The sequence below is a fragment of the Paramormyrops kingsleyae genome, chromosome 9, assembly GCF_048594095.1.
Source record: "Paramormyrops kingsleyae isolate MSU_618 chromosome 9, PKINGS_0.4, whole genome shotgun sequence".
Lineage (NCBI taxonomy): Eukaryota > Metazoa > Chordata > Actinopteri > Osteoglossiformes > Mormyridae > Paramormyrops > Paramormyrops kingsleyae.
In genome coordinates this window covers 10,994,841-11,017,765 of record NC_132805.1, presented here as the reverse complement: position 1 = coordinate 11,017,765, position 22,925 = coordinate 10,994,841, and the positions used below count along the sequence as shown (strand labels likewise).

General features: G+C 43.2%; 1 protein-coding gene and 1 long non-coding RNA gene across 5 annotated transcripts; one reads left to right on the top strand and one right to left on the bottom strand.

Annotated features, from left to right (window-relative positions):
• Positions 1–3,685: 3,685 nt before the first annotated feature.
• Positions 3,686–9,768, bottom strand: LOC111841681 (eomesodermin-like). Of its 4 annotated transcripts, none has more exons than XM_023807612.2 (7): positions 9,491–9,768; positions 6,640–7,341; positions 6,088–6,242; positions 5,750–5,868; positions 5,278–5,436; positions 5,113–5,174; positions 3,686–5,018 (listed from the first exon to the last, which is right to left on the bottom strand). In XM_023807612.2, the coding sequence occupies exons 2-7, from the start codon at positions 7,338–7,340 to the stop codon at positions 4,262–4,264; spliced, it is 1,953 nt and encodes a 650-aa protein (XP_023663380.1). In that variant the 5' UTR covers position 7,341; positions 9,491–9,768; the 3' UTR covers positions 3,686–4,261. The 4 variants fall into 4 exon arrangements, with proteins under 4 accessions (XP_023663380.1, XP_023663381.1, XP_023663378.1 ...); XM_023807613.2 differs by lacking the exon at positions 9,491–9,768 and adding an exon at positions 8,679–9,464; XM_023807610.2 differs by lacking the exon at positions 9,491–9,768 and adding an exon at positions 8,084–8,637.
• Positions 9,769–9,837: 69 nt separating this feature from the next.
• LOC140592610 (uncharacterized) lies at positions 9,838–15,914 on the top strand. Its single transcript, XR_011992960.1, has 3 exons — positions 9,838–10,364; positions 15,269–15,396; positions 15,839–15,914. It is a non-coding gene; the product is annotated as an uncharacterized lncRNA (long non-coding RNA).
• The last annotated feature ends 7,011 nt before the right edge of the window (positions 15,915–22,925 follow it).

Genomic DNA, 22,925 nt, shown 5'->3' with positions numbered 1-22,925 from the left:
AATTATATTAATTAATAATATTATTAATACTATTAAACAGTCATCATCTATCTACCATCACTTGGGTAGGCCTGGAGCCGAATAATAATAATAATAAAAATTACTATTATTATTATTATTATTAATAATAATAATAATAATAATTATTATTATTATAAAAAATAATAACATTAACAACAACATCACTGCTTTTTAGAGGTGAGGAAACTTTCGGGCTGGGGGCGCCATGCTAGGCTCAGAAAGCTAACGCTGTCTTTGGCCAGGAGGGGGTGACTTTTCAGAATGCAGTGTGGCCAAGATGTCTCGATGCAACATAAAACACCATGACACGGCTGGGCAGGAGAAGCCATAGCTGCGTTTTGTATATGTACACCCCTGAACTGTTATCTTTGTGGTGTTGGGATGTCCGGTGAAGCACATCTGGGGCTCAAACTGCGAGCAAAAAATAAAAATAAAAACGCCTTTATGTAAGATGCACTATGGCAGCCTCAAGGTCCTATAAAAACCATGAAAAACTAGCCAATGATGTCACGCGCAGTAGTTGGGTGCCATTGTGCCAGTTGACTGATGTGCTATTTGCTTTTCTGCTATGAGACACCAAGAAGTCATTGGCAGTGTATGACGTAACCAGCAATAGGTGTATCGCTCAGGACAGAAGATTATTGATATGCTGGATTACCGCCTGGATTTACTTGATCTTGATCTCGTTCATTTACTTCTTTGTTTTACAAATCTTCCAGTCACACCAGTAAGTGCATGCTTTAGTGTTGTGTCATAACGCAATTGCTTGTAGAATGATATGCTAATTCAGAAACAGTCACTGGACGTTTACGGAAGCTGATGGATCTAAACTCTTTAAATAAAAGTGTCCTGTACGCCATGCATATCAAATAATCTGCAGTTACATTAATTCAAACGCAAAGACCTGTCGGAGCGACCTAACCTCTCACAAAGTTAACAGGATCCTTAATACTCGGTTCTACTTCGCTTACATACTTCGAAAAACGATGAAAAACCAGCAGGTAGAGATCGGTGATTAAAAAAAAAAAAAATCAAGCTGTTACTGTATTCCGACCGACTGAGGCCTTGGACCAAAGCCCTTGTATTCTAGGTGTTAGCAAAATAACCTTAAAGAATATTAGTCATGTAAGTCAAACATAGCCAACTGTATAAAATACATATAGCCTATAAAAGAGTAACGAAGTAAAAGTCACTGTCGCTTTATATATTCCCGTTACTGTAGCAATGTCTGAGCTGCTGTCTAGTAGATTAAGCGATTAAGCATTTGTTACAATAGTAACTAAAATTAAATTTGGCTTACCAGGTGTTAAAATGTATTACAATAAGAATTTATTATCCACATCCTGTTTCATTAACACCTACGTAAAAATATCGACATAATAAATATTTCTTTTCTCCATAAACTAAACGCGGCATGTTACGTGCAGGTGCAATTGCTTATAAAATAACACATTATTTTATAAACAAAGAATAACTTAAAAAGTAAAAGAAAATCACCAAATAGTAACATAAATTGATATTAATTAGAGGTTATCTGTGGAATTTTCGCTAATTCCCTAAATAACGATGTTATTTTTTTTTAATGAAATGATAGTATTTCTAGTGCGTTTCCTTTGTGTTTTTTGTGTTTCTTTATTTCGTTATTTATATTACAAATTTGTACGGGTCATTCCAAAAATACTCAGAGTCCAAATTTGTGTTTTGTCAAACCATAGCGTCCGTTCGCTATTCTGCAATATTCTAAAGAGTAAAAATGTTCAGTCTTATGATTTCTTGTAAGAGAGTAAATTTGAAGAAAACGTAGGTGATCTGATTGTGGCTTGAAGGGTTTTTCTTCCTTGTCGGTTATCTCAGAAGTATTTTCCTTTTGAACCTGTGGGTGAAAGAAATCTCTGAGGTGGTAAGGCGGTATGAGTGTACATGCGTAAACACACACATTGACCTGCTGCGTGGGCAAGAAGCGATCGTACATTATCAACACAGGAGGATTAAAATGATTGTAAATTTAAAGCATCTATCAGGCAACTTTTCTCCTAAAAGTTCGTCTAACCGGTTTAATTTATAGCGAAAGCAAGTCAGAATATGTACTATGTAATCGATATTAGCAACATTTTCCCATTGATATTAAAAACAGTATAAACATCGAAACAGATGTTTATATTGATGGAAATAATTTTGTAATGTTCCAATATTATCACATACATTGTCATGCATCTGTCCTTTCGTTTTCCATACCCGCTTGTTCTGTGCAGCAGCCTGTCACGGGAATTAAGGCGGAATGGGGCGCCACCCCATCGCAGGGCACACTCACACACCATTCACGGACAAATTTCACAAATATATAATTTTTATATGCTGTTTTACGTGTAACACTAGTTGTGATTATTACTCACTACCTTTGCAAAATTCGATAAGACATGAGGATATCTCCAGTTACAAAAAAAAAGCATGCAAAATGGGTTTTCCGATAGAAAGGCGGTATCTGCCAATAAAACGAGATATAAAACGGCAATCGGCTGTTTCCTTTGTACTGTAGCCGCAGCGTCACGGTAAACAGCAAGGCGTAAATCCAAGGTTCCGGCGTGTCAGTGAACATGAAAGACCAGCAAAAAATCATTTAAACGCATGAGCACAAACCTATACGACTAAGCTGCGAGAAAAGCAGCGCTGGGGGGACAAATAGAACTTTCCCGCAAGCAAGAGCGAAGTTGCGAGTTGCACACGCGCTGCCATTCAGACACTCAGCACCAGAGAAGCGAGCATCACAGGCGGGGTCACGCAGCGTAACGGCAGCGCTGAAGCTTTGCACGGTTAAATACCCACCACACCAGCAGCTATTATCCCACAATATGGGCAAGAAATTACAGTAAACTATGCCCCGCAATTACTTTGGCGGTCTGATGTGTCATTTTTGGTTAAGCACATGTATATTTTTCCAGAAAAGTCACCTATTAAAATTCAATTTTTTGTCTCAACTCTGTACAACAGACCGGGGGTAAATCAATACATATATATACATATATATATATATATCTCAATCATATACCAAATATAAAATCAGTCGCATATTTATCGCCTTTACCAAACTAAAATTTATAAACACAGCTTAAAGTAGCAGCTTTCACTTTTAAATAACGGATTTTTTTTTTTTTAAATTTATGACGAAGTAAAGTTTTCCCTGCAGGCTAAAAAATATTTAAGTGTAAAGATCGAAGCGATAAACTGAAAGTTAATACTGATACCCCCTCAAGTCCTGTCAAACTTTCAGAAGCGTTTAAACCATGTAGCGCTTTTGATATGGTGTTCATTGCAACGGGAATGAGTACCCCGACTTCGCAGCAATTTAAAAAATTTCACGCAAGAAATTGTAGAATTATATATACCGCTGCAAAATCTCTAGATAATTTTAAGTCAGACATTTCAAAAAGGTCTTTGTCGAGGCCGCAATAACATTGCACTTCAGAGCCATCACCTACAACCCACTCAGTTCCAACTTTCGTTTCCAAGGTTAAAATCAGATTTTTAAAAAATGAAACTAATAAAACCTTTTGCCCCCGCAAATCCACTCATTCACGCGTGTCATCTCAAACACAAAATGTTCAGCGATTAGGTAAAACGCAACCCTTTTATTTAAAAAAAAAAAAAAAAAAACTAACACAGCGAACCTGATCACAAAATTAAAATTTTAATCAAAACTTGAAGAAAGGTTACTTAGAGGGGTGCAAATGCATACCCACCCTCAACGTCGCGAGCACAGCTTCGCCGTTTCACCAATATTATCTGGTAGGCTACTTCTAAAAGTTCGGACACGGATGGCACGAGGTGAGACAAATACTTAATGTGTTCCAGCACGCAGCCTTAACTACTATGGCTTCAGGACCACGAAAACGCTGAAAAGCACGCGAGCCGTTTTTATTATCGATTTCTGTAACACTGGCATGTAGACATTTTTGTACAAGATACCGCACATTGTACATTGCACAAATACTGTACAGGAAAGAGCCGTCAATAAATAGATCACATCTGTATAAAATAAGGGATGGGGCATGCTTATCAAAATAAATGGGGGTGGGGGGGGGGGGGCTAACATCGATGATCAAATATTCGCACGACTTGCGTGATGTACAGTTTGGCACCTTAAGTTACACAGTAGCACGCTGCTCAGAAACGGACTTCAGGGCTGGAGGGGCCCAGGGGACATTTGGGGAGGGAATCTGACCGACATTAAAATTAAATAAAATTAAGGGCTCGGGTAAAAGGCATAGTAGCCCATATTTTTAGTTGTCTCCTTGCTATACTCATCAGTGGTCAAGTCCTCACACTTGATGGTGGGCGAGTTCTCTGTGCTCGAGTGGCCAGCGGACACTCTGCGCCTCTTACACACCATGGGGTAAATGCCAGAGTCAGAGGAGTCCAGCGATTTCAGAGATGGGGGTGTGTCGATCCAGGTGGGGGCTGGGCCGGGAGCCGCTGCCCCGTCCTCCTCCCGGGCCTTGTCCTTGCCAGACAGGTGGTCCTCAGAGTAGCCTGGGGGGCTGGGCCGCGGGGACCAGGGCAGACCTGTGGCCACCTTCCGCTGGTACGGGCCCCGGGGACCCCAGCTGGTGGCCATGGAGGTGAACGCCGAGTCAGCGTAGTATCCAAGGCTGTGCGGACTCTGCAGTGGGAGGGGCTTTAAGCTGTAGGGCAGTAGGCCCCCGCTGCTGTAGTCTCCCTCGTAGGCCCCCAGTTCCAGCTTTCCAGAGCCCGGCTGCTGCATGGGCCCCACAAACCAGCGCTGTGCCGGGGTCCCGTCCTCCCCCTGTGGCGACAGGAGCCCATTGGTCTGCGGCACGGCCCGCTCGCCGTTGTAGAAGCGGTTCTGCTGAAGGTTGTTCACGAACTGGTCCTGGAAGAAGGGCTGGACAGCGTAGCGTGCCCCTGGTACGATCTGGTGGGAGCGCGGTGAGTCGGTGGGTGACGGGGTCAGCCGGTCGCTCTCAGGGGCTGTGTACATGCTGCAATGGAAGGCGGTCATTCACTAGACAACCGAACACTGACAATGTTAAGGACTAAACCCCCCCCCCAATGCACATGCATGCCAATACTTACGAATCATAGTTGTCTCTGAAGCCTTTTGCAAACGGATTGTGATCAATTTTCAGTTGTGTGATCTATGAAAAATGAAAGATCTTTTAGAACTTTTGAATAATACTTTAAAGCACTTGTCATGTGTCTGAATCAAGCCAGTGACTTATGCTGAACCATTCCACATACATCAGTGTTCTGGTAGGCAGTGACCGCGATGAACTGGTTTTCAGGGAAAGTGAAGGTCTGAGTCTTTGAATCACTGCTCATGTCCTCCACGCCATCTTCTGTAACCTCCACAATATGCAGCCGCGGCTGGTATTTGTGTAGAGACTGAAGGACGATCATCTATACAGGGGTTACAGAGGTGAGGAAGAAGCCATCAGTTTACACTAGAAATGTGTGAGCTATTATAGAGTGAAGGAAACACAGCATAGTAGTGTGTGGCATTTTTAAAATTCAAAAAAAGTGAAAAGGTAAATGGGGGGGGGGGGTGTAGGTTTCAGACCTTAGTGAATATTACATTAGAAGGGCAAATACTTAAAATGAGTCATTAGTCTTGCCACAACATAATTGCACTTCCAAAGTTAGTTCGTTAAAAAAAAAACAAAAAAAAACTGAGTGTCGTCAGAATCGAGCAGAAGCCAGAGGGCATTCTCACTTGAGTGCTGTTATTGGCGCCTTTGTTGTTAGTCAGTTTCAGTTTGCCGAAAGAGATCTCCTGCCTCATCCAATGGGCCCCCGTGTTTGGAGACTCCGGATGAACATACATCTTGTTACCTTACAAAACATAATAAAATAAAAATTGAACACTTCATCACAGTACACTTCAGGATAATCGTGTAGTAGCAGAGTTCGCCTAAATTGCCAGGTCTTTAATCGATCAGCCTCAGGAATAAAAGCGAGACAATCCGTACCATGGCCCGATTATAACTTAAGACGCGCAGATCAGTGACCATGTTCGGCTGCTGCAAAATTCCATAAGTTGTATGGCAATACCTTGCATATTATTGTCGGCTTTTCCACAGGTCACCCATTTGCCTCCCTGGAACCTCCAGTGGTTCGGATCGGCCAAGATGATCTCAACAAAGACGTTGTAATGGGCCGTGAGGTTTAACCCAGTGATATTAAAACTGAGAAATGGAAACATTCGCCTGCCGAAAGAAAACGCGAGCAAATATTAAGAGTGTTCTTAAAAATACCTTACTGGAAACGGCAAGAAATAAAAATTTATATTATTATGTATGTGAGGCTACACGGTATAAATACACACTGAAACTCCCAATGATCTAGATGTGGTAATTTGCTACACCTCCAACAAAAACGCGGCTTAACATTGTTCTCGCTGCTTTATCTGAATTAATACGTCACGAATTAGTATGCCATTTAATTAACGTATTTATTTGGGGTATATCACGCATGATTTTAAGTTAAATCGACGAGCAAATTTAAATACTGATAAGGAACTAACACACACACACACAGGCGTTTACAAGATATACGGTTAATGGTCGTAGTGTTAAAGGCAGCAAGTGCCGTTAACCAGCATACCTGCCCTGCTTGGTGATGATCATCTCCGTTTGATGCCGATGAAACTTCAGCCACAGTGGCCGATTGCAGAGGTAAACTTGAGCCCTCGTCCCAGTCCCAGTGATCGGTACGGAGCCAATACCCGACCCCGTACCTGCGTAAGACGGGTACAAACACCCAGGACCTTGTCCAAATTGATACCCTGAGCCAAACTGGCTGCGGCTGGCGCAGACAGAGGAAAACCCCGTCGGTGGCAGGACAGATCCATAGTGAAGAGAGGCCGAATACCTGGATCCATTGGACCCGGGATAAACAGTCCCAGCCTGACTCGCATACGGGAACAGGGAACAAGGACTGGTCACATCGGTCGTCTGCTGCGACGACGATGAAATGAAATAGCGATCGGAACCGAATCCGTCTATGTTGTACCGGCTACCACTTGAAAGGTCGTCTTCACCGACCACCGGAGAACTTTTTCTTCCATCAGTTGTCGTTTTAGTTCCGGAGAAGTTCTCATTCTCTCCCTCGCCCAGCATAGTGCTTCCTCCGCCGCTTAAGTACTTTTTGGGCCCGCTGCCTGGTTCGGATTCCGTCCGATCCACGTCCTGAAATTCTAGCTGCGATGATCCAGGGCTGTTATTGCCGTCCGATGACGAAAGGTTGTAAAAAGTCTTGGGCAAGTTGACGGCAGCGCTGGGCAAAATCCCCTCTCCCAACTGCATCCTTGAAAAGCGACACAGAGACTTTAAGAAGGGCGCAGCAGAAAAGCCTCCAAGCAACGCAAAGGCTGCCTTCAGACGCGACTGTCCCCCGTTTCCCCGCTGCTGTCCGTGGTTGCCCTACGCAGCCACACCTCCAGCTTTTTTTTCCACGACTCCCACTAATCTGATAGTGATTTTAAAAAAATCGTTTCGGGGTTCTTATATACGATCGCCTTCTTAATTTGCCATGAGCGTCATGGGAGGGGCTTCGGGACATCCGTGGCAAACATTCCCCCGTTTTTTCCCCCTGCCCATTGGCCGAACGAAGCAGACATTAATTTAATTAGACACACGCTAATTAACACGAGCGCCTCGGAACCCTTCAAGAAAACATTTCAAGGCGTAGTTTCACTTTTAAACATCATTCTGCGTCGAGAAACTAGTTTGTGCCAAGTGGGCTACGTGTTGAATTTCAGAAGGACTTGCACTAAAACCCATAATCGCTTTACAGTTATTTTCTTTAAACTGCTTTGATGAATACTTAGAATATATTTACCACCATGTGGGAGCTTCAATGATTGAACATTTACCAAGGACTGTGTGCGCACGGCCTCTAAATGTGATTCAACCCCGAAATCAACTGTTCGCCTCTCAATGCACGACTGAAATTTGGGCGTCCGAAACTCGCAGGAATTTAGTTTTATCTTCCCTGTGTGTATAAACACATATACATAGCCTACATACATACATACATACATACATACATATATAGGCCCATACACATCGTTGTGTATTGAAGCCAGACGCGTCCTATTTGGAGATACTTAAACTTGAATGGCGAGTCCACAAGCGCATTAAGAGATAACTGATTTCTCATTAGCAGCCTGTTACGGGGCCTTTTTTCCTTGACACGTGCGTTATGCGCCGAAGTCTTTCTTCGTGGTTCACTAATTAATCATGGACCGCGTTCAACGGCCCCATCAGTTTCAATATTTTTTGTGTGAAAAGGGGGACATCAATATATGCATAAATAAAAACAAACAAACATATAGGCCTACTTAAATTTCTGTACAATATTATTCATAAGGGTGTTCATAAACCAAATAAAACATTTTTAAAAACGGCTAATTAAATTGTTTCTAACATTTAACATTTCAATATTCAAATCAGTATCTAACGTTTAAAGATATACAATTTTGCGCATAATTTGATTTCCCCCTCTTTCTACAGCAGTTCTTTTCTTATAAATGTAGTGACAAATTATAGTTTGTTTACAGAATAAACGAATCGCGGGTGTTTGAAAAAAGGCGTGAAAAGTTTCAGTGGAAACTTGTCGCCCGTGCTGTTTAGTTGTCTTACCTCAAAAAGGTGTTGACGTATTTTTTTTTCTCATTCGCTTCTCCGACCCTGGTGTGTATTTTTCAGTAATATTGGATAGTGAGTATTTATTGAAAACAATTATTTTCGTTTGTACCCCCTTGCAGCCATTTAGAATACAGTCTTTACGAATTCGTATAAAGTAAATCCGGCTTAAACAAATTCCATAATTAAAATTAATTTCTATTTACATGTTAAAACAACATTCACGATAGAAAAATAGAAATAAAGCGTCAATATTTTCGTAAGTTAATACATATTTTTTCCAAATCGATTAAAAACGTATGAATGTATGTCTGAAGGAAATCACGCGCGCGGAAAAAGCAATTTAATGCTAATACCGCGTCTAACTCAATACAGTCTGTGTGGATAATCAGCAGCTAGTTTGGCTTCATAGAAAGGGAACCACGGATTCAAATCCCACCGGATCGTCCCTTCCCTTCTAGGAGGGAAAACGGCCAATTATTTTTCCGTCTGAAGGAACCTGTGATGTAGCGCGGATAGACAGCTAAGCTAGGGGACACGGCGTTATTAAAACAGCTGCTCGCCGGTGATACCAAGCCACGACGAAATCGGACTAGATGGAAGCCGGTCCCTTTCTGCGTCAAAATGCGAAGGAACCCCGGAGCACGGTGCGAACTCATATAAAGCCGCGTACGGCTTTCAACAACCAACAAGTTGACAGCATTTCCCATAAACAGCCTGATTCTCGTTTTGCCCAATATCTTAAATCGTATAACATTAACGATTAATTAAATCATGCACACGGTTATTACAAACTAAAATAAACTTACCAGTGCTGTTCTTCGTCTAATTTACCAACGCGTACAAATGCACTTAAGGAGAACGATATATTGCATTTGTAAAAACAACCATATTTTAAGGGGACTGTAAATTCACAGTTGCTGTTAATCAACCAGGGCCATTCGCACTGTGCGTAAGGAATTAGAAACGGCGCTAATTTATACTTTGTTCACCACATCTTTTTTTCGCTTTGAAGGAAAAGCAGAAACGGCTTGTTCTTAAAGGGTCACGGTCCAGGGTATTGTGTCACCTCCAGCGCCCCCATGTGGCAGTAAAATGCATTTACTTTTTTCTCTCAGGTCCCCGACAGTATGGTTTCGTATTCGCTGTACGAGTATAGTGGATCTTAGACGTCTACTCTTACACCCATATTTAATTAGACTTTCAGTATATGTAGATATTTAATTAAAGAAAAAATTATCGGACTGATTTTTTTAACCCTCACACGACAATTGATATGTATAATGGTTAATTAATTATAAACACGATTACCCAGTAGTAATAGTGGGCTATCAGTTACTGCCAACGGCAGGTAATAAAGTGATTAAGTGATTATGGGAATAGACTTGAAATCAGAAGTGTTCGGATTCAAATAGTAGAACAGAAAATCTGTTGTAATGTTGAAAGTGGCAGGCGAATTAAATACATTCGACAAAAGTAATTAAATTGCGCGAACGTTCGGCAAAATATTTGCAGGAAATGCTACATTTAAAATTAAAGGACACTGACTTAAAAGTCAAACAAAACTAATCCAAGCAAAAGAGTCCGATTATTTATAATATTTCTTGCAGTACTACCTACAATCGTGCTTCCAGCATTGCAGGAATTTAAACGCTGTTCAATTAAATGTCGGGACCATTAGAGGTAAGTGCTCTGCGGTGCATCGCAGTAGTAGTGGCCGGGATTACGCACTCTGGCCTCGGCTTCCGAGACCATGTCATGCACTTATAAAAATTGCACGACTTATATATTTTAAAATAATATATATATATTAACATTTTAATGTTTTACATATATAATTATACGATAAACATATTTTATTACCCGTATTTTTTTAGTGATTTGAACATATTTTAACATCAATGTTTTCAAAGACCATCGTTCATATTTTTTCCTTTAATTAAAAACTTTGATCTATTTGTTTAAAATTTACCTGAATTATTATTTATTATTAATATTGTTGTTAAATTGTACAATTACATGAATATATTCAAATAGGTATGTATCACTAAACGTTTTAGATTTTATGACATACTTATTCAGAAACTGTTATAGGATATTATGTCTTTAAGTGTTTTAGAGATTTGTATTCTTTTGCAATTCCTTATCCCGAAGATCTAGGAGCGCTTACATCACCTTCGGTGAAACGATTCCCCGATCGCTCGCGTGTGCACGTATTTGTTTGGTATATCTGTCTGCATGCGCGTGCGCTTGCGTGGGAGAGAGTGAGATAAAGGAGGGAAAAGGGACAAAGATCTGTGAAATGCTTCATGGAAACACGCTGGTGGGGCAAGACTGTCTCACAATTCAAAAAGGAAGTTCTAAATGGATTTTAATATGTCCTCCCAGGTGGAACATCAGAGAGGCTGGGGCCAGTATCACCAGTCTGGGGGGGGGGGGGGGGTTTGGTGACTGGCTGCAGCGTCATAATGAGAAGAGGAGGAGAGGCTAGAAAACAAAATCCCCTAAAATCAATATTTTGATTTGAAAAGCGACAAAAGCAATGCCATGCTGTCCTGAAGTAGAAGGGCAGGAAGCCAAAAGCAGGCACGGTTCTGCAGAGCCATGAGCCCCTCTCAGGGAGCAGTGCGGAGGGGGCACCTGCAGAGACCACTGCATCAGGCACTGCAGCTTCACCCGACTCGTGGTGCCCTTCTGTCAGCGTGAGATACGCTTATTAGGATCAGCCAGGAGATAGGGCTAACCGAGCCATTGTACCCGTCCCACACGTGTCCGTGGGGTTCTGAGATGGAGAGAGCACCCAGCTCTCTGTCAGCGCACATGGTCACGATCCCCGACACGGATGTTCGATTGGAGATCGGCCTCCTATGGAAGAGCAGCATAATGACACCATGTTTAATGTTGTCTCATTTTGTGTCGACTTGCTGGAAGCTTTTAATTACTAAAGAGTATTGAGAGTACATGCACTAATGGGAGGCCTTCATAGTCGGGGTCCTGCAGAAGGTACTTATCATAAAAGAGGGCTAATCAATACTCAATTCACAAAGCATAGGGAGAAGAAGCCTTTCGTAGGGCCTAATCACAACACTGACAGGACTTAAAAGGCGACATTAGGCACCCGCATCATGCTATCAAAGTGGAGCGTGGAGGTGATAATTTCGTGTCAGGAACCTTCCCACGTTGCCGCGAGTCTCCTCAGTTCCCGGGCGGCTCGACGCGGAAGGCTCTCCGTCTGATCCGTGGCTGTGTCAGTCTTCGGGTGGCTCTGTGAGATCTGCAGCAATCGGGAAAACGTTTAATGTAGCCATGCCGGCGATGGGGGTAGATAGTGGTGTGTGTGTGTGTGTGTGGGGGGGGGGGGGGGTTAAACTCACCGCTGGAGGCCAGTGCCCTGTATGTTTTGGAAGCACCTTTCTGCGTGTGACAGATTCACACCTGGAACTCCAGGTAATGTGACTCACTGCCCCGTCGCATGTCGTTCCAAAGCGAAAACTGTGAAACCTGAAGAGTGTACTCCTTGCAGAGTCTGCTGCTTTCTGAACTACCTTGGTGATTTTCCTGATGTTCTTTATGTAAATAAGTATAGGAAGTAGCCTCACCTGGTATTTCAGGTGTTAATTAGTTGCCAATTGAAGCATTACGCTACTCTGACTACTCTGACCCTGTGGAATTATAAATATACTATTTATTATTTTACTATATACTATTTACACACATGTATTCAAACACATTTCTCAGTAAATATCTTAATGGCTGCACTGTTTAATATAGTTTATATACTATATATCATATATAGTTCTCTCCTTCACTCTGATAATAATGTATTATTGATTTCACAGCTCAATTTCTGTCTCGATACAATGATCAACACCAATAATAATAATAATAATAATAATTAATAATTAATGTGACATTTGCAAGGGAGTAAATCCTTAGCAATAAGACAATCACTGGGAGGTCTGCAGCCAGACCTGTCACATCACGCTTCTACCGATCGACACGATGTGACGATAAAATCTCAGCGTACACCGAGCAGCGTGCCCCTGCCGAGGCTATCATAGCGTAGCGGCGACGGCCGAGGGCTCGGAGGTCAAAGCCGCACAAAGCGGGACGGAACCACCGGCAAGACCAGGTTCTGCTCTGCCTCTGTGGAACGCGTTTGGTTGTCTTTGTGTGCCATCGCTTCCTTTCTCACTGTCTGAGATTGTCTTTATTATAATCATAAAATTACATTAAACTAAAACATGCCTTTAGATTACAATTTGCGTCGAAAGTAGCATAAAAGTCAGTTATTTTGTGATTTTCTTAAAACGGATATGAGGAATCGTGAGTGTCCGTTTATTGCAAAGGCGTAATAAAATAGCGATCCATCCATCTTATAACCGGTCATCCAAGTCATACTTGTGGGGATTAACAAAACATTTCGATATAAAATGTTAAACACACAAAAAAAAAAAAATCACGAACAATCTTCATAATCAATCGTATTTAACACGCCGCGAACGTATTAATTTAATAAGGCAAATGAACCTGCTTGGAAGTCTCCTCGCAGCGTTTTATTTCGCCGCTTTTTTTGGTCTAATTTCCATCAATTATCACTATGGTCCTGTGGAGTCCAAATAAACAAATTAAACGTGATTTATATAGCGCCTACGCGCAAATGTAAGCGCAAACGGGGCCAAAGTTAACGTCTCCCTGTAAAAGAGCGTCGCCTCTGACCTGTCAGCGTGTTCCTTGACCACCTATAAAAATCTCAGTGTGTTCAGCATGACCTCCCGTGGCCGGGGGCCAGGGGCCGCACGACAGGGGAAGGGAAGTCTTACCATATTGTTGTCAGAGCGGATAATCAGCAGAGCACATGAAAGGGAAGCATTCCAGGTTTTACGGGCCAAGCCGGCTGCAGCAGCCTTCGCTGACGGCTGAGTTCACGTACCCCCGCCACAAGGATTAATAACTGCGTCTCATTAGTGGATCCCTGGACACAAGACCCCTGGCGGGAGGGGCACTGGGAACTGAAACAACTGCGGCGGCCTCACGCCTATCTCCGAGACGTGGCATCTTTACCCCCAGGAGTCGCGTGTGCATTATTAATATTCATATTATTATTAATATTATTATTATTATTGTTATTAATAATAATATTTATTTATTTATAATCGAAAGAAAATTAAAGGACTGCGCATTGCCTTTGCACGTCCAGCGGGTCTAGCGTTGCGGATTTCCTCCTGCAGTGTCGCTGTAGAAAAAAAAAATATTTAAAATAACACAGTAAATCCCCCCGGAGCTCGCAGGTCAGTGACTTGGCGAACGTGAAGGTTAACCTGGGCGCTTGTGGCCAGGTAGAGGCGGCGGGGAGGTGCTGCTTTCCAGGAGCTCTGTTTGGCCGCGGATGCCCGGAAAACGTCGGTGAACTGAAAAAGCGCGATTTGAGCCCGATGCTAGTCAGCGTCTGACACAGAGAGGACGCATAGATACACAAAAATACACAGCCAGTACACCGCTCTGACCTTGCGTAGCACTAACGTGGGAAATAAACTTAGATGCGTTTTTTTTTAATTATTACAATGTTAATAAAATGCGTTCATAATTATGCTTTATTTTAGGCCTATTCATTAATTAATCTTCGTCATTTTCTTGACGTTTTTGTTATTTTACATTTCTTAGGTGCCTCATTTAAATTACAGAAACCCATTAACAATGATCATTGTTCTCTCGACCTTGTTTTTAGCGATAGATGTCCTCGTAAATTGCAAAGGGGCAAGAACTTTCTATAGTCGTTACAACCCATTCAGGTACCGCAGCAGCCATCTGGGATGAAGTGACATATCACACAGACATACCGGCTCAGGCTCATCGCCTTCAGATAACGGCAGACATTAGCTTAAAAACGTCCTTTTCTAACTGCAGGCAGGGGACCGGGGGTTTCTCTCGGAGCCCGTGATAAGCCCTCGCGGATCATTACGGAATAAACACCGCAAACACGCAAAGCAGAGCGCTTCGCAAACTTGCCTTGTATGAATTTCTAGGATTTTAATCCCAAACTGATAAGCATAACCCCGTTAACTTATTGGCATCTATATTACAGGCCACATCTATAAACTACACAATATTTCACATTCAAATTCTTATATAGCCTAGTGTTCCCTTCAAGTATTGTAATCATGTTGTTTATTATGGATAACCTCATAAAGGGAAGTAATAGTAATCAGCAAACTGAAACGTAAAACATATGTTGCACGTCAATTCATATAGAACAATTATTTTTGTCAATAATCATTGAAGCAATAATTGTAATAATGAATTTATATCCAATGCAGAATTGCAACAGCAACAACAACAATAATAATAATAATAATAATAATAATAATAATATTAATAATAATAGCCATCTATGAACAGTTTATCCAGTACTACATCACAGGGAGTAACTAATAATAATAATAATAATAATGTTGGAATGCTGTTCACTTTTGTTAATAACCAATCATTTAAATGCTTCATTAGTTCTCTGTAGTCAGGCTCCCTCAGGGGCCTGATCTAGGATCAGTAACTTGACTCCTGTCTTCTTGTACCCTCTGTCCTCACAGACCTCTGGCCTCATGCCTTCAAAAGGCACGTTTCCATGTTCCTGCTTTCCACTTGGAGAGTGAAAGATCATCCCTGGCCCCCCAGAATTGCAATATCCCTCACAAACTGCATGGGTTTCATGACCTAGGTACTGAGATTCTGTGGATGAGAGACATGCTCGTTGATCAGAATAGAAAGATGTCAGAGTCCTTAGTAAGCCTGAAATCAGAAGGGGATTGGTCAGCAGGTGGTATTGCGGTTAAGGCACCACACAAGCAGGTGAAATGCTGTCAGCTCAATTCTAGGTGATCTGTTGCTGATGAGCTGTTGAGTCTGGTTGTCTTTTGGGTGATATCCAAATGTGAGTGTGTAGTATTTGTGTTTAAAAGCAAATGAATGAAAACTGCACACTGAAAGAATAATGAATAATACACACATCGTGTGTTGATTTTTAGAAACTCTGGGTTTGATTTATACTGTAATGAAAAATTTGTGCTGAACATGAGTGGTATCAAATGTGACGGCTAATTGTTATGGTCCACAAATGGTTAATAAGGTAATACAATGAAATTATTTCATCTGGGTTTCAGATCAGGAATCCGGTCTGATGATCTGCTTTCTGAGTCGCAACATGGCAATTGTGCATCTGCAGGGTGCAAGAGGAGCACAAACGTGGGGCGTGGGGGGTCGTGGGGGGGTGGTCGGCGGATGGGGGTGAGAGATGAAAGCCGGCAGCTCCGCAGCTCCCTACTTGCCTGCCGACTAACTACAACGTCTGTAGCCCCCCCCCCCCCCCCCCAGCCACACTTGCCACAAGCCCCCAGCACAGCACGACATGGCAGGGTAGTCGAGGGGGGTGGGGGGCGTGGGGTGTGGTTGAGATTGGTCGAGGGTGGGCTTTTATCGCGGTGGAAAACCTGACTCACAAACTGCAATAAGGGTCCTCTTACATTGTTGTGTTTTTGTATTTTGTTGGACTGGGAACACAAACAGATTTGCACCAAAGCCCTCCCCCCCACTCCTTCCACAATGTGGTTAAGCCAGTGAATCAGACGTGTGAATGTAGAGTTTTAACACTTCTGACTGCTGGCATGGGAGCCTCTGATGAAGCACGGGGGATGTCTCCAACCGAGGACAGGCGCACGTCGGGGGGAGGAGGCCTTAATTAAATATAAATGTTTGATGGCTGGGGACTGGCCTCACAGTGAGCCCCCCCAGTACACGTTGTGGGTCCAGGCCCTCTGCACCTACTCTTTGCTGAGGCTGTCCCCCCGGGGACCTGCAAAAGAGCAAACCCGTCTCCGGCGCGGAGGATTTCCCAGAATGCTGTTCACCACCAGCCCATATGGTTGTTCTCAAATGAGACAAAGACCGGAATAAACAAACTGATAATAAACTCTAACAGCAAACAGGTACATCTCACGGGACTGTGATTCTGTTTGATGTGAGACTTTGACACTTCGAAGCAGATTTTTTTTTTTTTTTTAGCATTTATAGAAAACTTTTCTTGAGGCAGTATGTAATCAGCATTTAGATGGTCATTATGTCAGCATGTGATGGTATGTGTGTGGAAGGAAGAGACAGATGAAACGACAAGAGGTATAATTCTGTGTGCACAGGGGGCATCGAAAGGCAGCAAAGGAAGATTCCAGAAACTACTTAGTCTGTATAAATGATCAGTATAAAATTTATCCCAGCTGAAAACTGAAGAAACCGCAGAGTCAAACTAATACACATGAAGGCTGCCTTTTTTAGGGGCCCTAATGGAAACGCTACTCTGCTAAGAACATTGATGAATGTTGCACATTGCAGGTACTTCAAGAGACCAGAGCAACTGGCAATTTGCCTATAGCTGGAACTGGCCCTGTCCAGGGAAACACAGTCAGGCACTGATACTCATACAGGTCAGGGGAAACACACAGTCAGGTACTGATACTCATACAGATCAGGCAAACAGAGTCAGACACTGATACCCATACAAGTCAGGGGAAACAAACAGTCACACTGATACTCATACAAGTCAGGGGAAACAAACAGTCACACTGATACTCATTCAAGTCAGGGGAAACACACGGTCAGGTACTGATACTCATACAGATCAGGCAAACAGAGTCAGGCACTGATACCCATACAAGTCAGGGGAAACAAACAGTCACACTGATACTCATACAGGTCAGGGGAAACAAACAGTCACACTGATACTCATACAAGTCAGGGGAAACAAACAGTCACACTGATACTCATACAAGTCAGGGGAAACAAACAGTCACACTGATACTCATACAGGTCAGGGGAAACAAACAGTCACACTGATACTCATACAAGTCAGGGGAAACAAACAGTCACACTGATACTCATACAGGTCAGGGGAAACCCACAGGCATGGATATTCATACAGGTCAGAAGGAAACACCAAGTCAGGCACTGATATTCATACAGGTCAGGGGAAACACATAGTCAGGCACTGACACTCATACAGAGAAGGGAAACACACAGTCAGACATCTTTATGAGTATCAGTGTCTCATTCTGTGTTTCTCTCTGACCTGTATGAATATCCGTTTGTGTGTTCCCCCTGACTTCGAGAAGGTGCCAAAAGTACGGTACTGGAGTGTTGGATTTCAACTGGTGTAAAAACTGGTACTGGCACCGAATGATATTACACGAGGTATTTTGTACTGAATTCGGGAAATTGGCTATAGTATATTACAGGGCTGGATTAATACCAACATCGCATGTTATGCACATGCAATTTTTACTACTCATATATATTTTGCTAAAACATTTTTACTTTGCCATAGAAAAAACTTGCAATTTTAAATATTTTTCCTTTTAAAGAATATCTAATATACACTCAGTGACAAAAAAAAAAGTTAAGCACCCAGATGTAATGGCCTGATTTTGATGTAATTGGGCACATGTGCAGACCGGTGATGGGTATATAAATGATTCGATTTGCAAGTCGCTGGCACGTCTAGTCACCAGACACAGAGGATCCCTCTTAGACGCATTAGACAGCATTACCAGCACTTGACGGAGTTTGATAGGGGTCACGTTGTGGGTTTGCATGAGGCCGGTTGGTCGTATCGTGCAATTGCCCGGCATGTGGGGTATGCAGATGTCACATTCCCCCGATGTTGGAACCAATGGGCACGTGAGGGCACCCACATACATCGAGAAGGTTCCAGTCGCCCAAGACCACACCAAGGGAAGAACATCATATTGTGCGCCAGACATTACAGAACCCCATGACATCTGCGCCTGCCATCTGGACACAGGTATTGGACTCTCTAAAACACCCCATGTCATCCCACACCGTGTCTCAACAACTGGCATCAGTCACCGTTGGCTGCCGTAACCAGGTGGCATGGACTGATTATGAGTGGCGTCGTACCATGTTCAGTGATGAATCTTGGTTCTGCATAACCATGGATGACCGTCGCATGCATGTATGGGAGAGGACCGATCCTACCAGTGTTGTGGAGAGACACACCGGCGTTAGTCCTGGCATCATGGTGTGGGGAGCCGTAGGGTATGACATCATGGTGTGGGGAGCCGTAGGGTATGACATCATGGTGTGGGGAGCCGTAGGGTATGACATCATGGTGTGGGGAGCCGTAGGGTATGACATCATGGTGTGGGGAGCCGTAGGGTATGACATCATGGTAGGGGAGCCGTAGGCTATGACTTCAGGTCATCTCTGGTAGTGATTCGGGGGACCCTGACAGCACAGCACTAAGTCAGTGACGTCCTGTGTCCGCATGTCTTATCCCTCCTGAGACAGCTCCCTGGTACAGTCTTTCAACAAGAGAACACCTGTCCACACACAGCACGTGTGTCTATGTCAGGGGTGCCCAACTCCAGTCCTGGGGGGCCGGAGCCCTGTGTAGCTTAGTTCTTTCCCTGTTGCACCATAAATGATTCAGCTCAAAAGCTGTATGGTAATTAGCACAAGGAGTTGAATCAGGTGTGTTAAATGAGGGGAAACCCAAAAATGTGCAGGGCTCTGGCCCTCCAGGACTGGAGTTGGGCACCCCTGGTATATACACTGCCTGCGTCATGTTGAGGTCCTCCCATGACCAGCCAGGTCCCCTGATCTTTCCCCAATCTGACATGTGAGGGATCAGCTCAGACGTCAACTCAGACCCAGTGCCAATCTGCAGGATCTGGAGACCCAGTTACAACAGCCGTGGGCCGACTTGCCGCAGGAGAGGATATAACAACTGTACGTCTCCCTTCTGCACCATATCACCGCGTGTATCCAGGCCGGGTGGTGCCACACCCTACTGACATGGGACCAGCAGAATGCCCAAACTGCCAACTCTGATGTGCGTTTGATCTGATATTATAATCATTGCAATACAGTCACTTGGCCTTTCACCACGTGCAGATTGATTTAACTTCCAGCAACTCCATCTGGGTGCTTAACTTTTTTTGTCACTGAGGACCACCACTGTAATGATTTATTTTCAGGACTGAATAAAACTTCTGTCTTCTGTCTCCAAGCAGTTGAAAAAGCAGCAGCTAGGTTTCTCACACGTTCTAGTAGAAGGGTGCACATAACACCTTTATTGTGATCTTTGCACTGCCTTCCTGTTGATTTTATGATATGGTTTAAGATCGTTGTGATTAATTACAGGGCTGTGAATATTCAAGCCCCAAAGTATTTAACGGAACGACTTTGAAACCATTCGAGTGCTCCGGTCTCAGGGGAAAGGGCTGTCATTTGTTCCACGCACCAAGTTTAATACCCGTGGCGACTGTCCCTTCCAGTCTGTTGCCCCGAGGTTATGGAATGATCTTCATCCTTCGGTACGTGCAGCTAATTCGGTTGAGTCTCTTAAACGTAGTCCTAAAACAGTTTTATTTAAACAAGATCTTGGTTAGATTTTCTTAATTTATTTGTATTATATATTTTATTCTTTGTGTACTGTAAGGTTGACTGCTTTGGACTAGTACAGCGCATTGTGACTTTTGTCTGTGAAAAGTGCTTCATAATAATGTTTTACTTACTTTCTTACTTACCTACTTGCTCCTAGATGGTTTTGTGAGAAATTTGTGGACCCCTTTTTGCTTTATAAATACCCCAATATTTATTACAACAAAATCACATCACCAGGACAGCATGCAATATGCTATATTCTATATTAAACAAAATACTTTAAAAATATTTTGTCATGCAGTTCTGATCTTTTTGTTGTATCACATTTTTTTTACTTTGTATATCGTTGTTTTCTGAGCCCGTAACTGTTTTCAAGGTGGCGTTTGTAGTACTGTTCCAGAGCGGTCTATTTGCATAACCAGTCGACAAAGACAGCATTTCAAATCCCAGCTTAAAGTACCGAACTACCAAAGAAATATCTCGTCCGGTTGGTACTTTTGGTACTGGTACATGACCAGAAGTGAATAGAAAAGCAAAAGTACAATAAGTACTGTACAGTACCTCTGTGGTGGAAAAGCGCCCTGACTTGTATGAGTATCAGTGCCTGACTGTGTGTTTCCCCCTGTTTTGTATGAGTATCAGTGTCTTACTGTGTGTTTCCCCCTGACCTGTATGAGTATCAGTGCCTGACTGTGTGTTTCCGTCTGACCTGTATGCGTATCAGTGCCTGAATGTGTGTTTCCTCTGACCTGTATGAGTATCAGTGCCTGACTGTGTGTTTCCCCCTGTTTTGTATGAGTATCAGTGCCTGACTGTGTGTTTCCCCCTGATCTGTATGAATTTCAGTGCCTAACTGTGTGTTTCCGTCTGACCTGTATGAGTATCAGTGCCTGAATGTGTGTTTCCCCTTGATTTATATGAGTATCAGTGCCTGACTGTGTGTTTCCATCTGACCTGTATGAGTATCAGTGCCTGAATGTGTGTTTCCCCTTGATTTATATGAGTATCAGTGCCTGACTGTGTGTTTCCATCTGACCTGTATGCATTTCTGTGCCTGACTGTCTGTTTCCATCTGACCTGTATGCGTTTCTGTGCCTGACTGTGTGTTTCCATCTGACCTGTATGCGTTTCTGTGCCTGACTGTGTGTTTCCATCTGACCTGTATGCGTTTCTGTGCCTGACTGTGTGTTTCCATCTGACCTGTATGCGTTTCTGTGCCTGACTGTGTGTTTCCATCTGACCTGTATGCGTTTCTGTGCCTGACTGTGTGTTTCCATCTGACCTGTATGCGTTTCTGTGTCTGACTGTCTGTTTCCGTCTGACCTGTATAAGTATCAGTGTCTGACTGTCTGTTTCCTGGGCAGCTCTGGCTCCAGCTATAGACAGAATTGGCAGAATTGGGTCCTCAAGTGGAGGAAGTGAAACACTCATCAATATTCTTGGTAGGGGGGCTTTGGTTTACAGACAGTGTCACCCTGCATCAGTACAGAACTGAGAGAGGCATCCTGTTGAATGTCTTAGGTGGGCCCCCAGCATAAGATCCCACCTATTTTTGTGAAACCCAGCTATGTGACGCCCTCCAAAGGGAAGAAAGCAGTTTTGTATATTCATACACCTATAAGCGGTCATGGAACCAAGGGGGAAGGGGGTGGCTGACCTTCAGATGTAGTCACAAGGTCTTTAGCAGGGGACTGTGAGTTTGGAATGGGGACTTTGGGGACAGAAATGGAGGCAGGATCGACAACACAATTGTGCAAATGAAGACAAAGGATTGGAGATTCATGAATGTGGGAAGAGGCTGCACCAGGTGGAGGATCAGGCATCAGGACATGAGCAGCGTGCTGGAATGAGCGGACTTCGGTCTTACAGCTCTTTGATTTATAGGATTGCAGAGTGAAGGTAAGTGACTGATTCAAGGATCTTTTTATGTGTCACATGTAAGGTACACAGTCAGGCTATAGTTTGCAGTGAAATACCATAATGAACTCACATAAACTCTGCCATAATAAAAACAGCAATGTAATACAATAAAATAGTAATATAGTACAATAAAATGAAAAAAAAAAATAGTAAATAAGGAACAGAAAGTGATCCAGATACACTATATTTCCAAAAGTATTGGGACACCTGCCTTTACGCACACATGAACTTTAATGACATCCCATTCTTAATACATAGGGTTTAATATGGAGCTGGCCAAACCCTTTGCAACTATAACAGCTTCAGCTCTTCTGGGAAGGCTGTCCACAAGGTTTAGGAGTGTGTTTATGGGAATTTTTGACCATTTTTCCAGAAGAACGTTTGTGAGGTCAGGCACTGATGTTCGACGCGAAGGCCTGGCTCATAGTCTCCACTGTAATTCATCCCAAAGGTGTTTGTTCGGGTTGAGGTCAGGGTTCTGTGCAGGTGAGTCAAGTTCCTCCACACCAGACTCGCTGATCCTTGTCCTTATGGACCTTGCTTTGTGCAGTGGTGCACAGTCATGCTGGAACTGGAAGGGACCATCCCCAAACTGTACCCACAAAGTTGGGAGCATGAAATTGTCCAAAATGGTTTTAAATGCTGCAGCATTAAGAGTTATTTTCACTGGATCTAAGGGGTCAAGCCCAACCCCTGAAAAACAGCCTCACACCGTAATCCCCCCCTCCACCAAACTTTACACTTGGCACAATGCAGTCAGGCAAGTACCGTTCTCCTGGCAACCGCCAAACCCAGACTCATCCATCAGATTGCCAGACAGAGAAGCGTGATTTGTCACTCCAGAGAACTCATCTCCACTGCTCTAGAGTCCAGTGG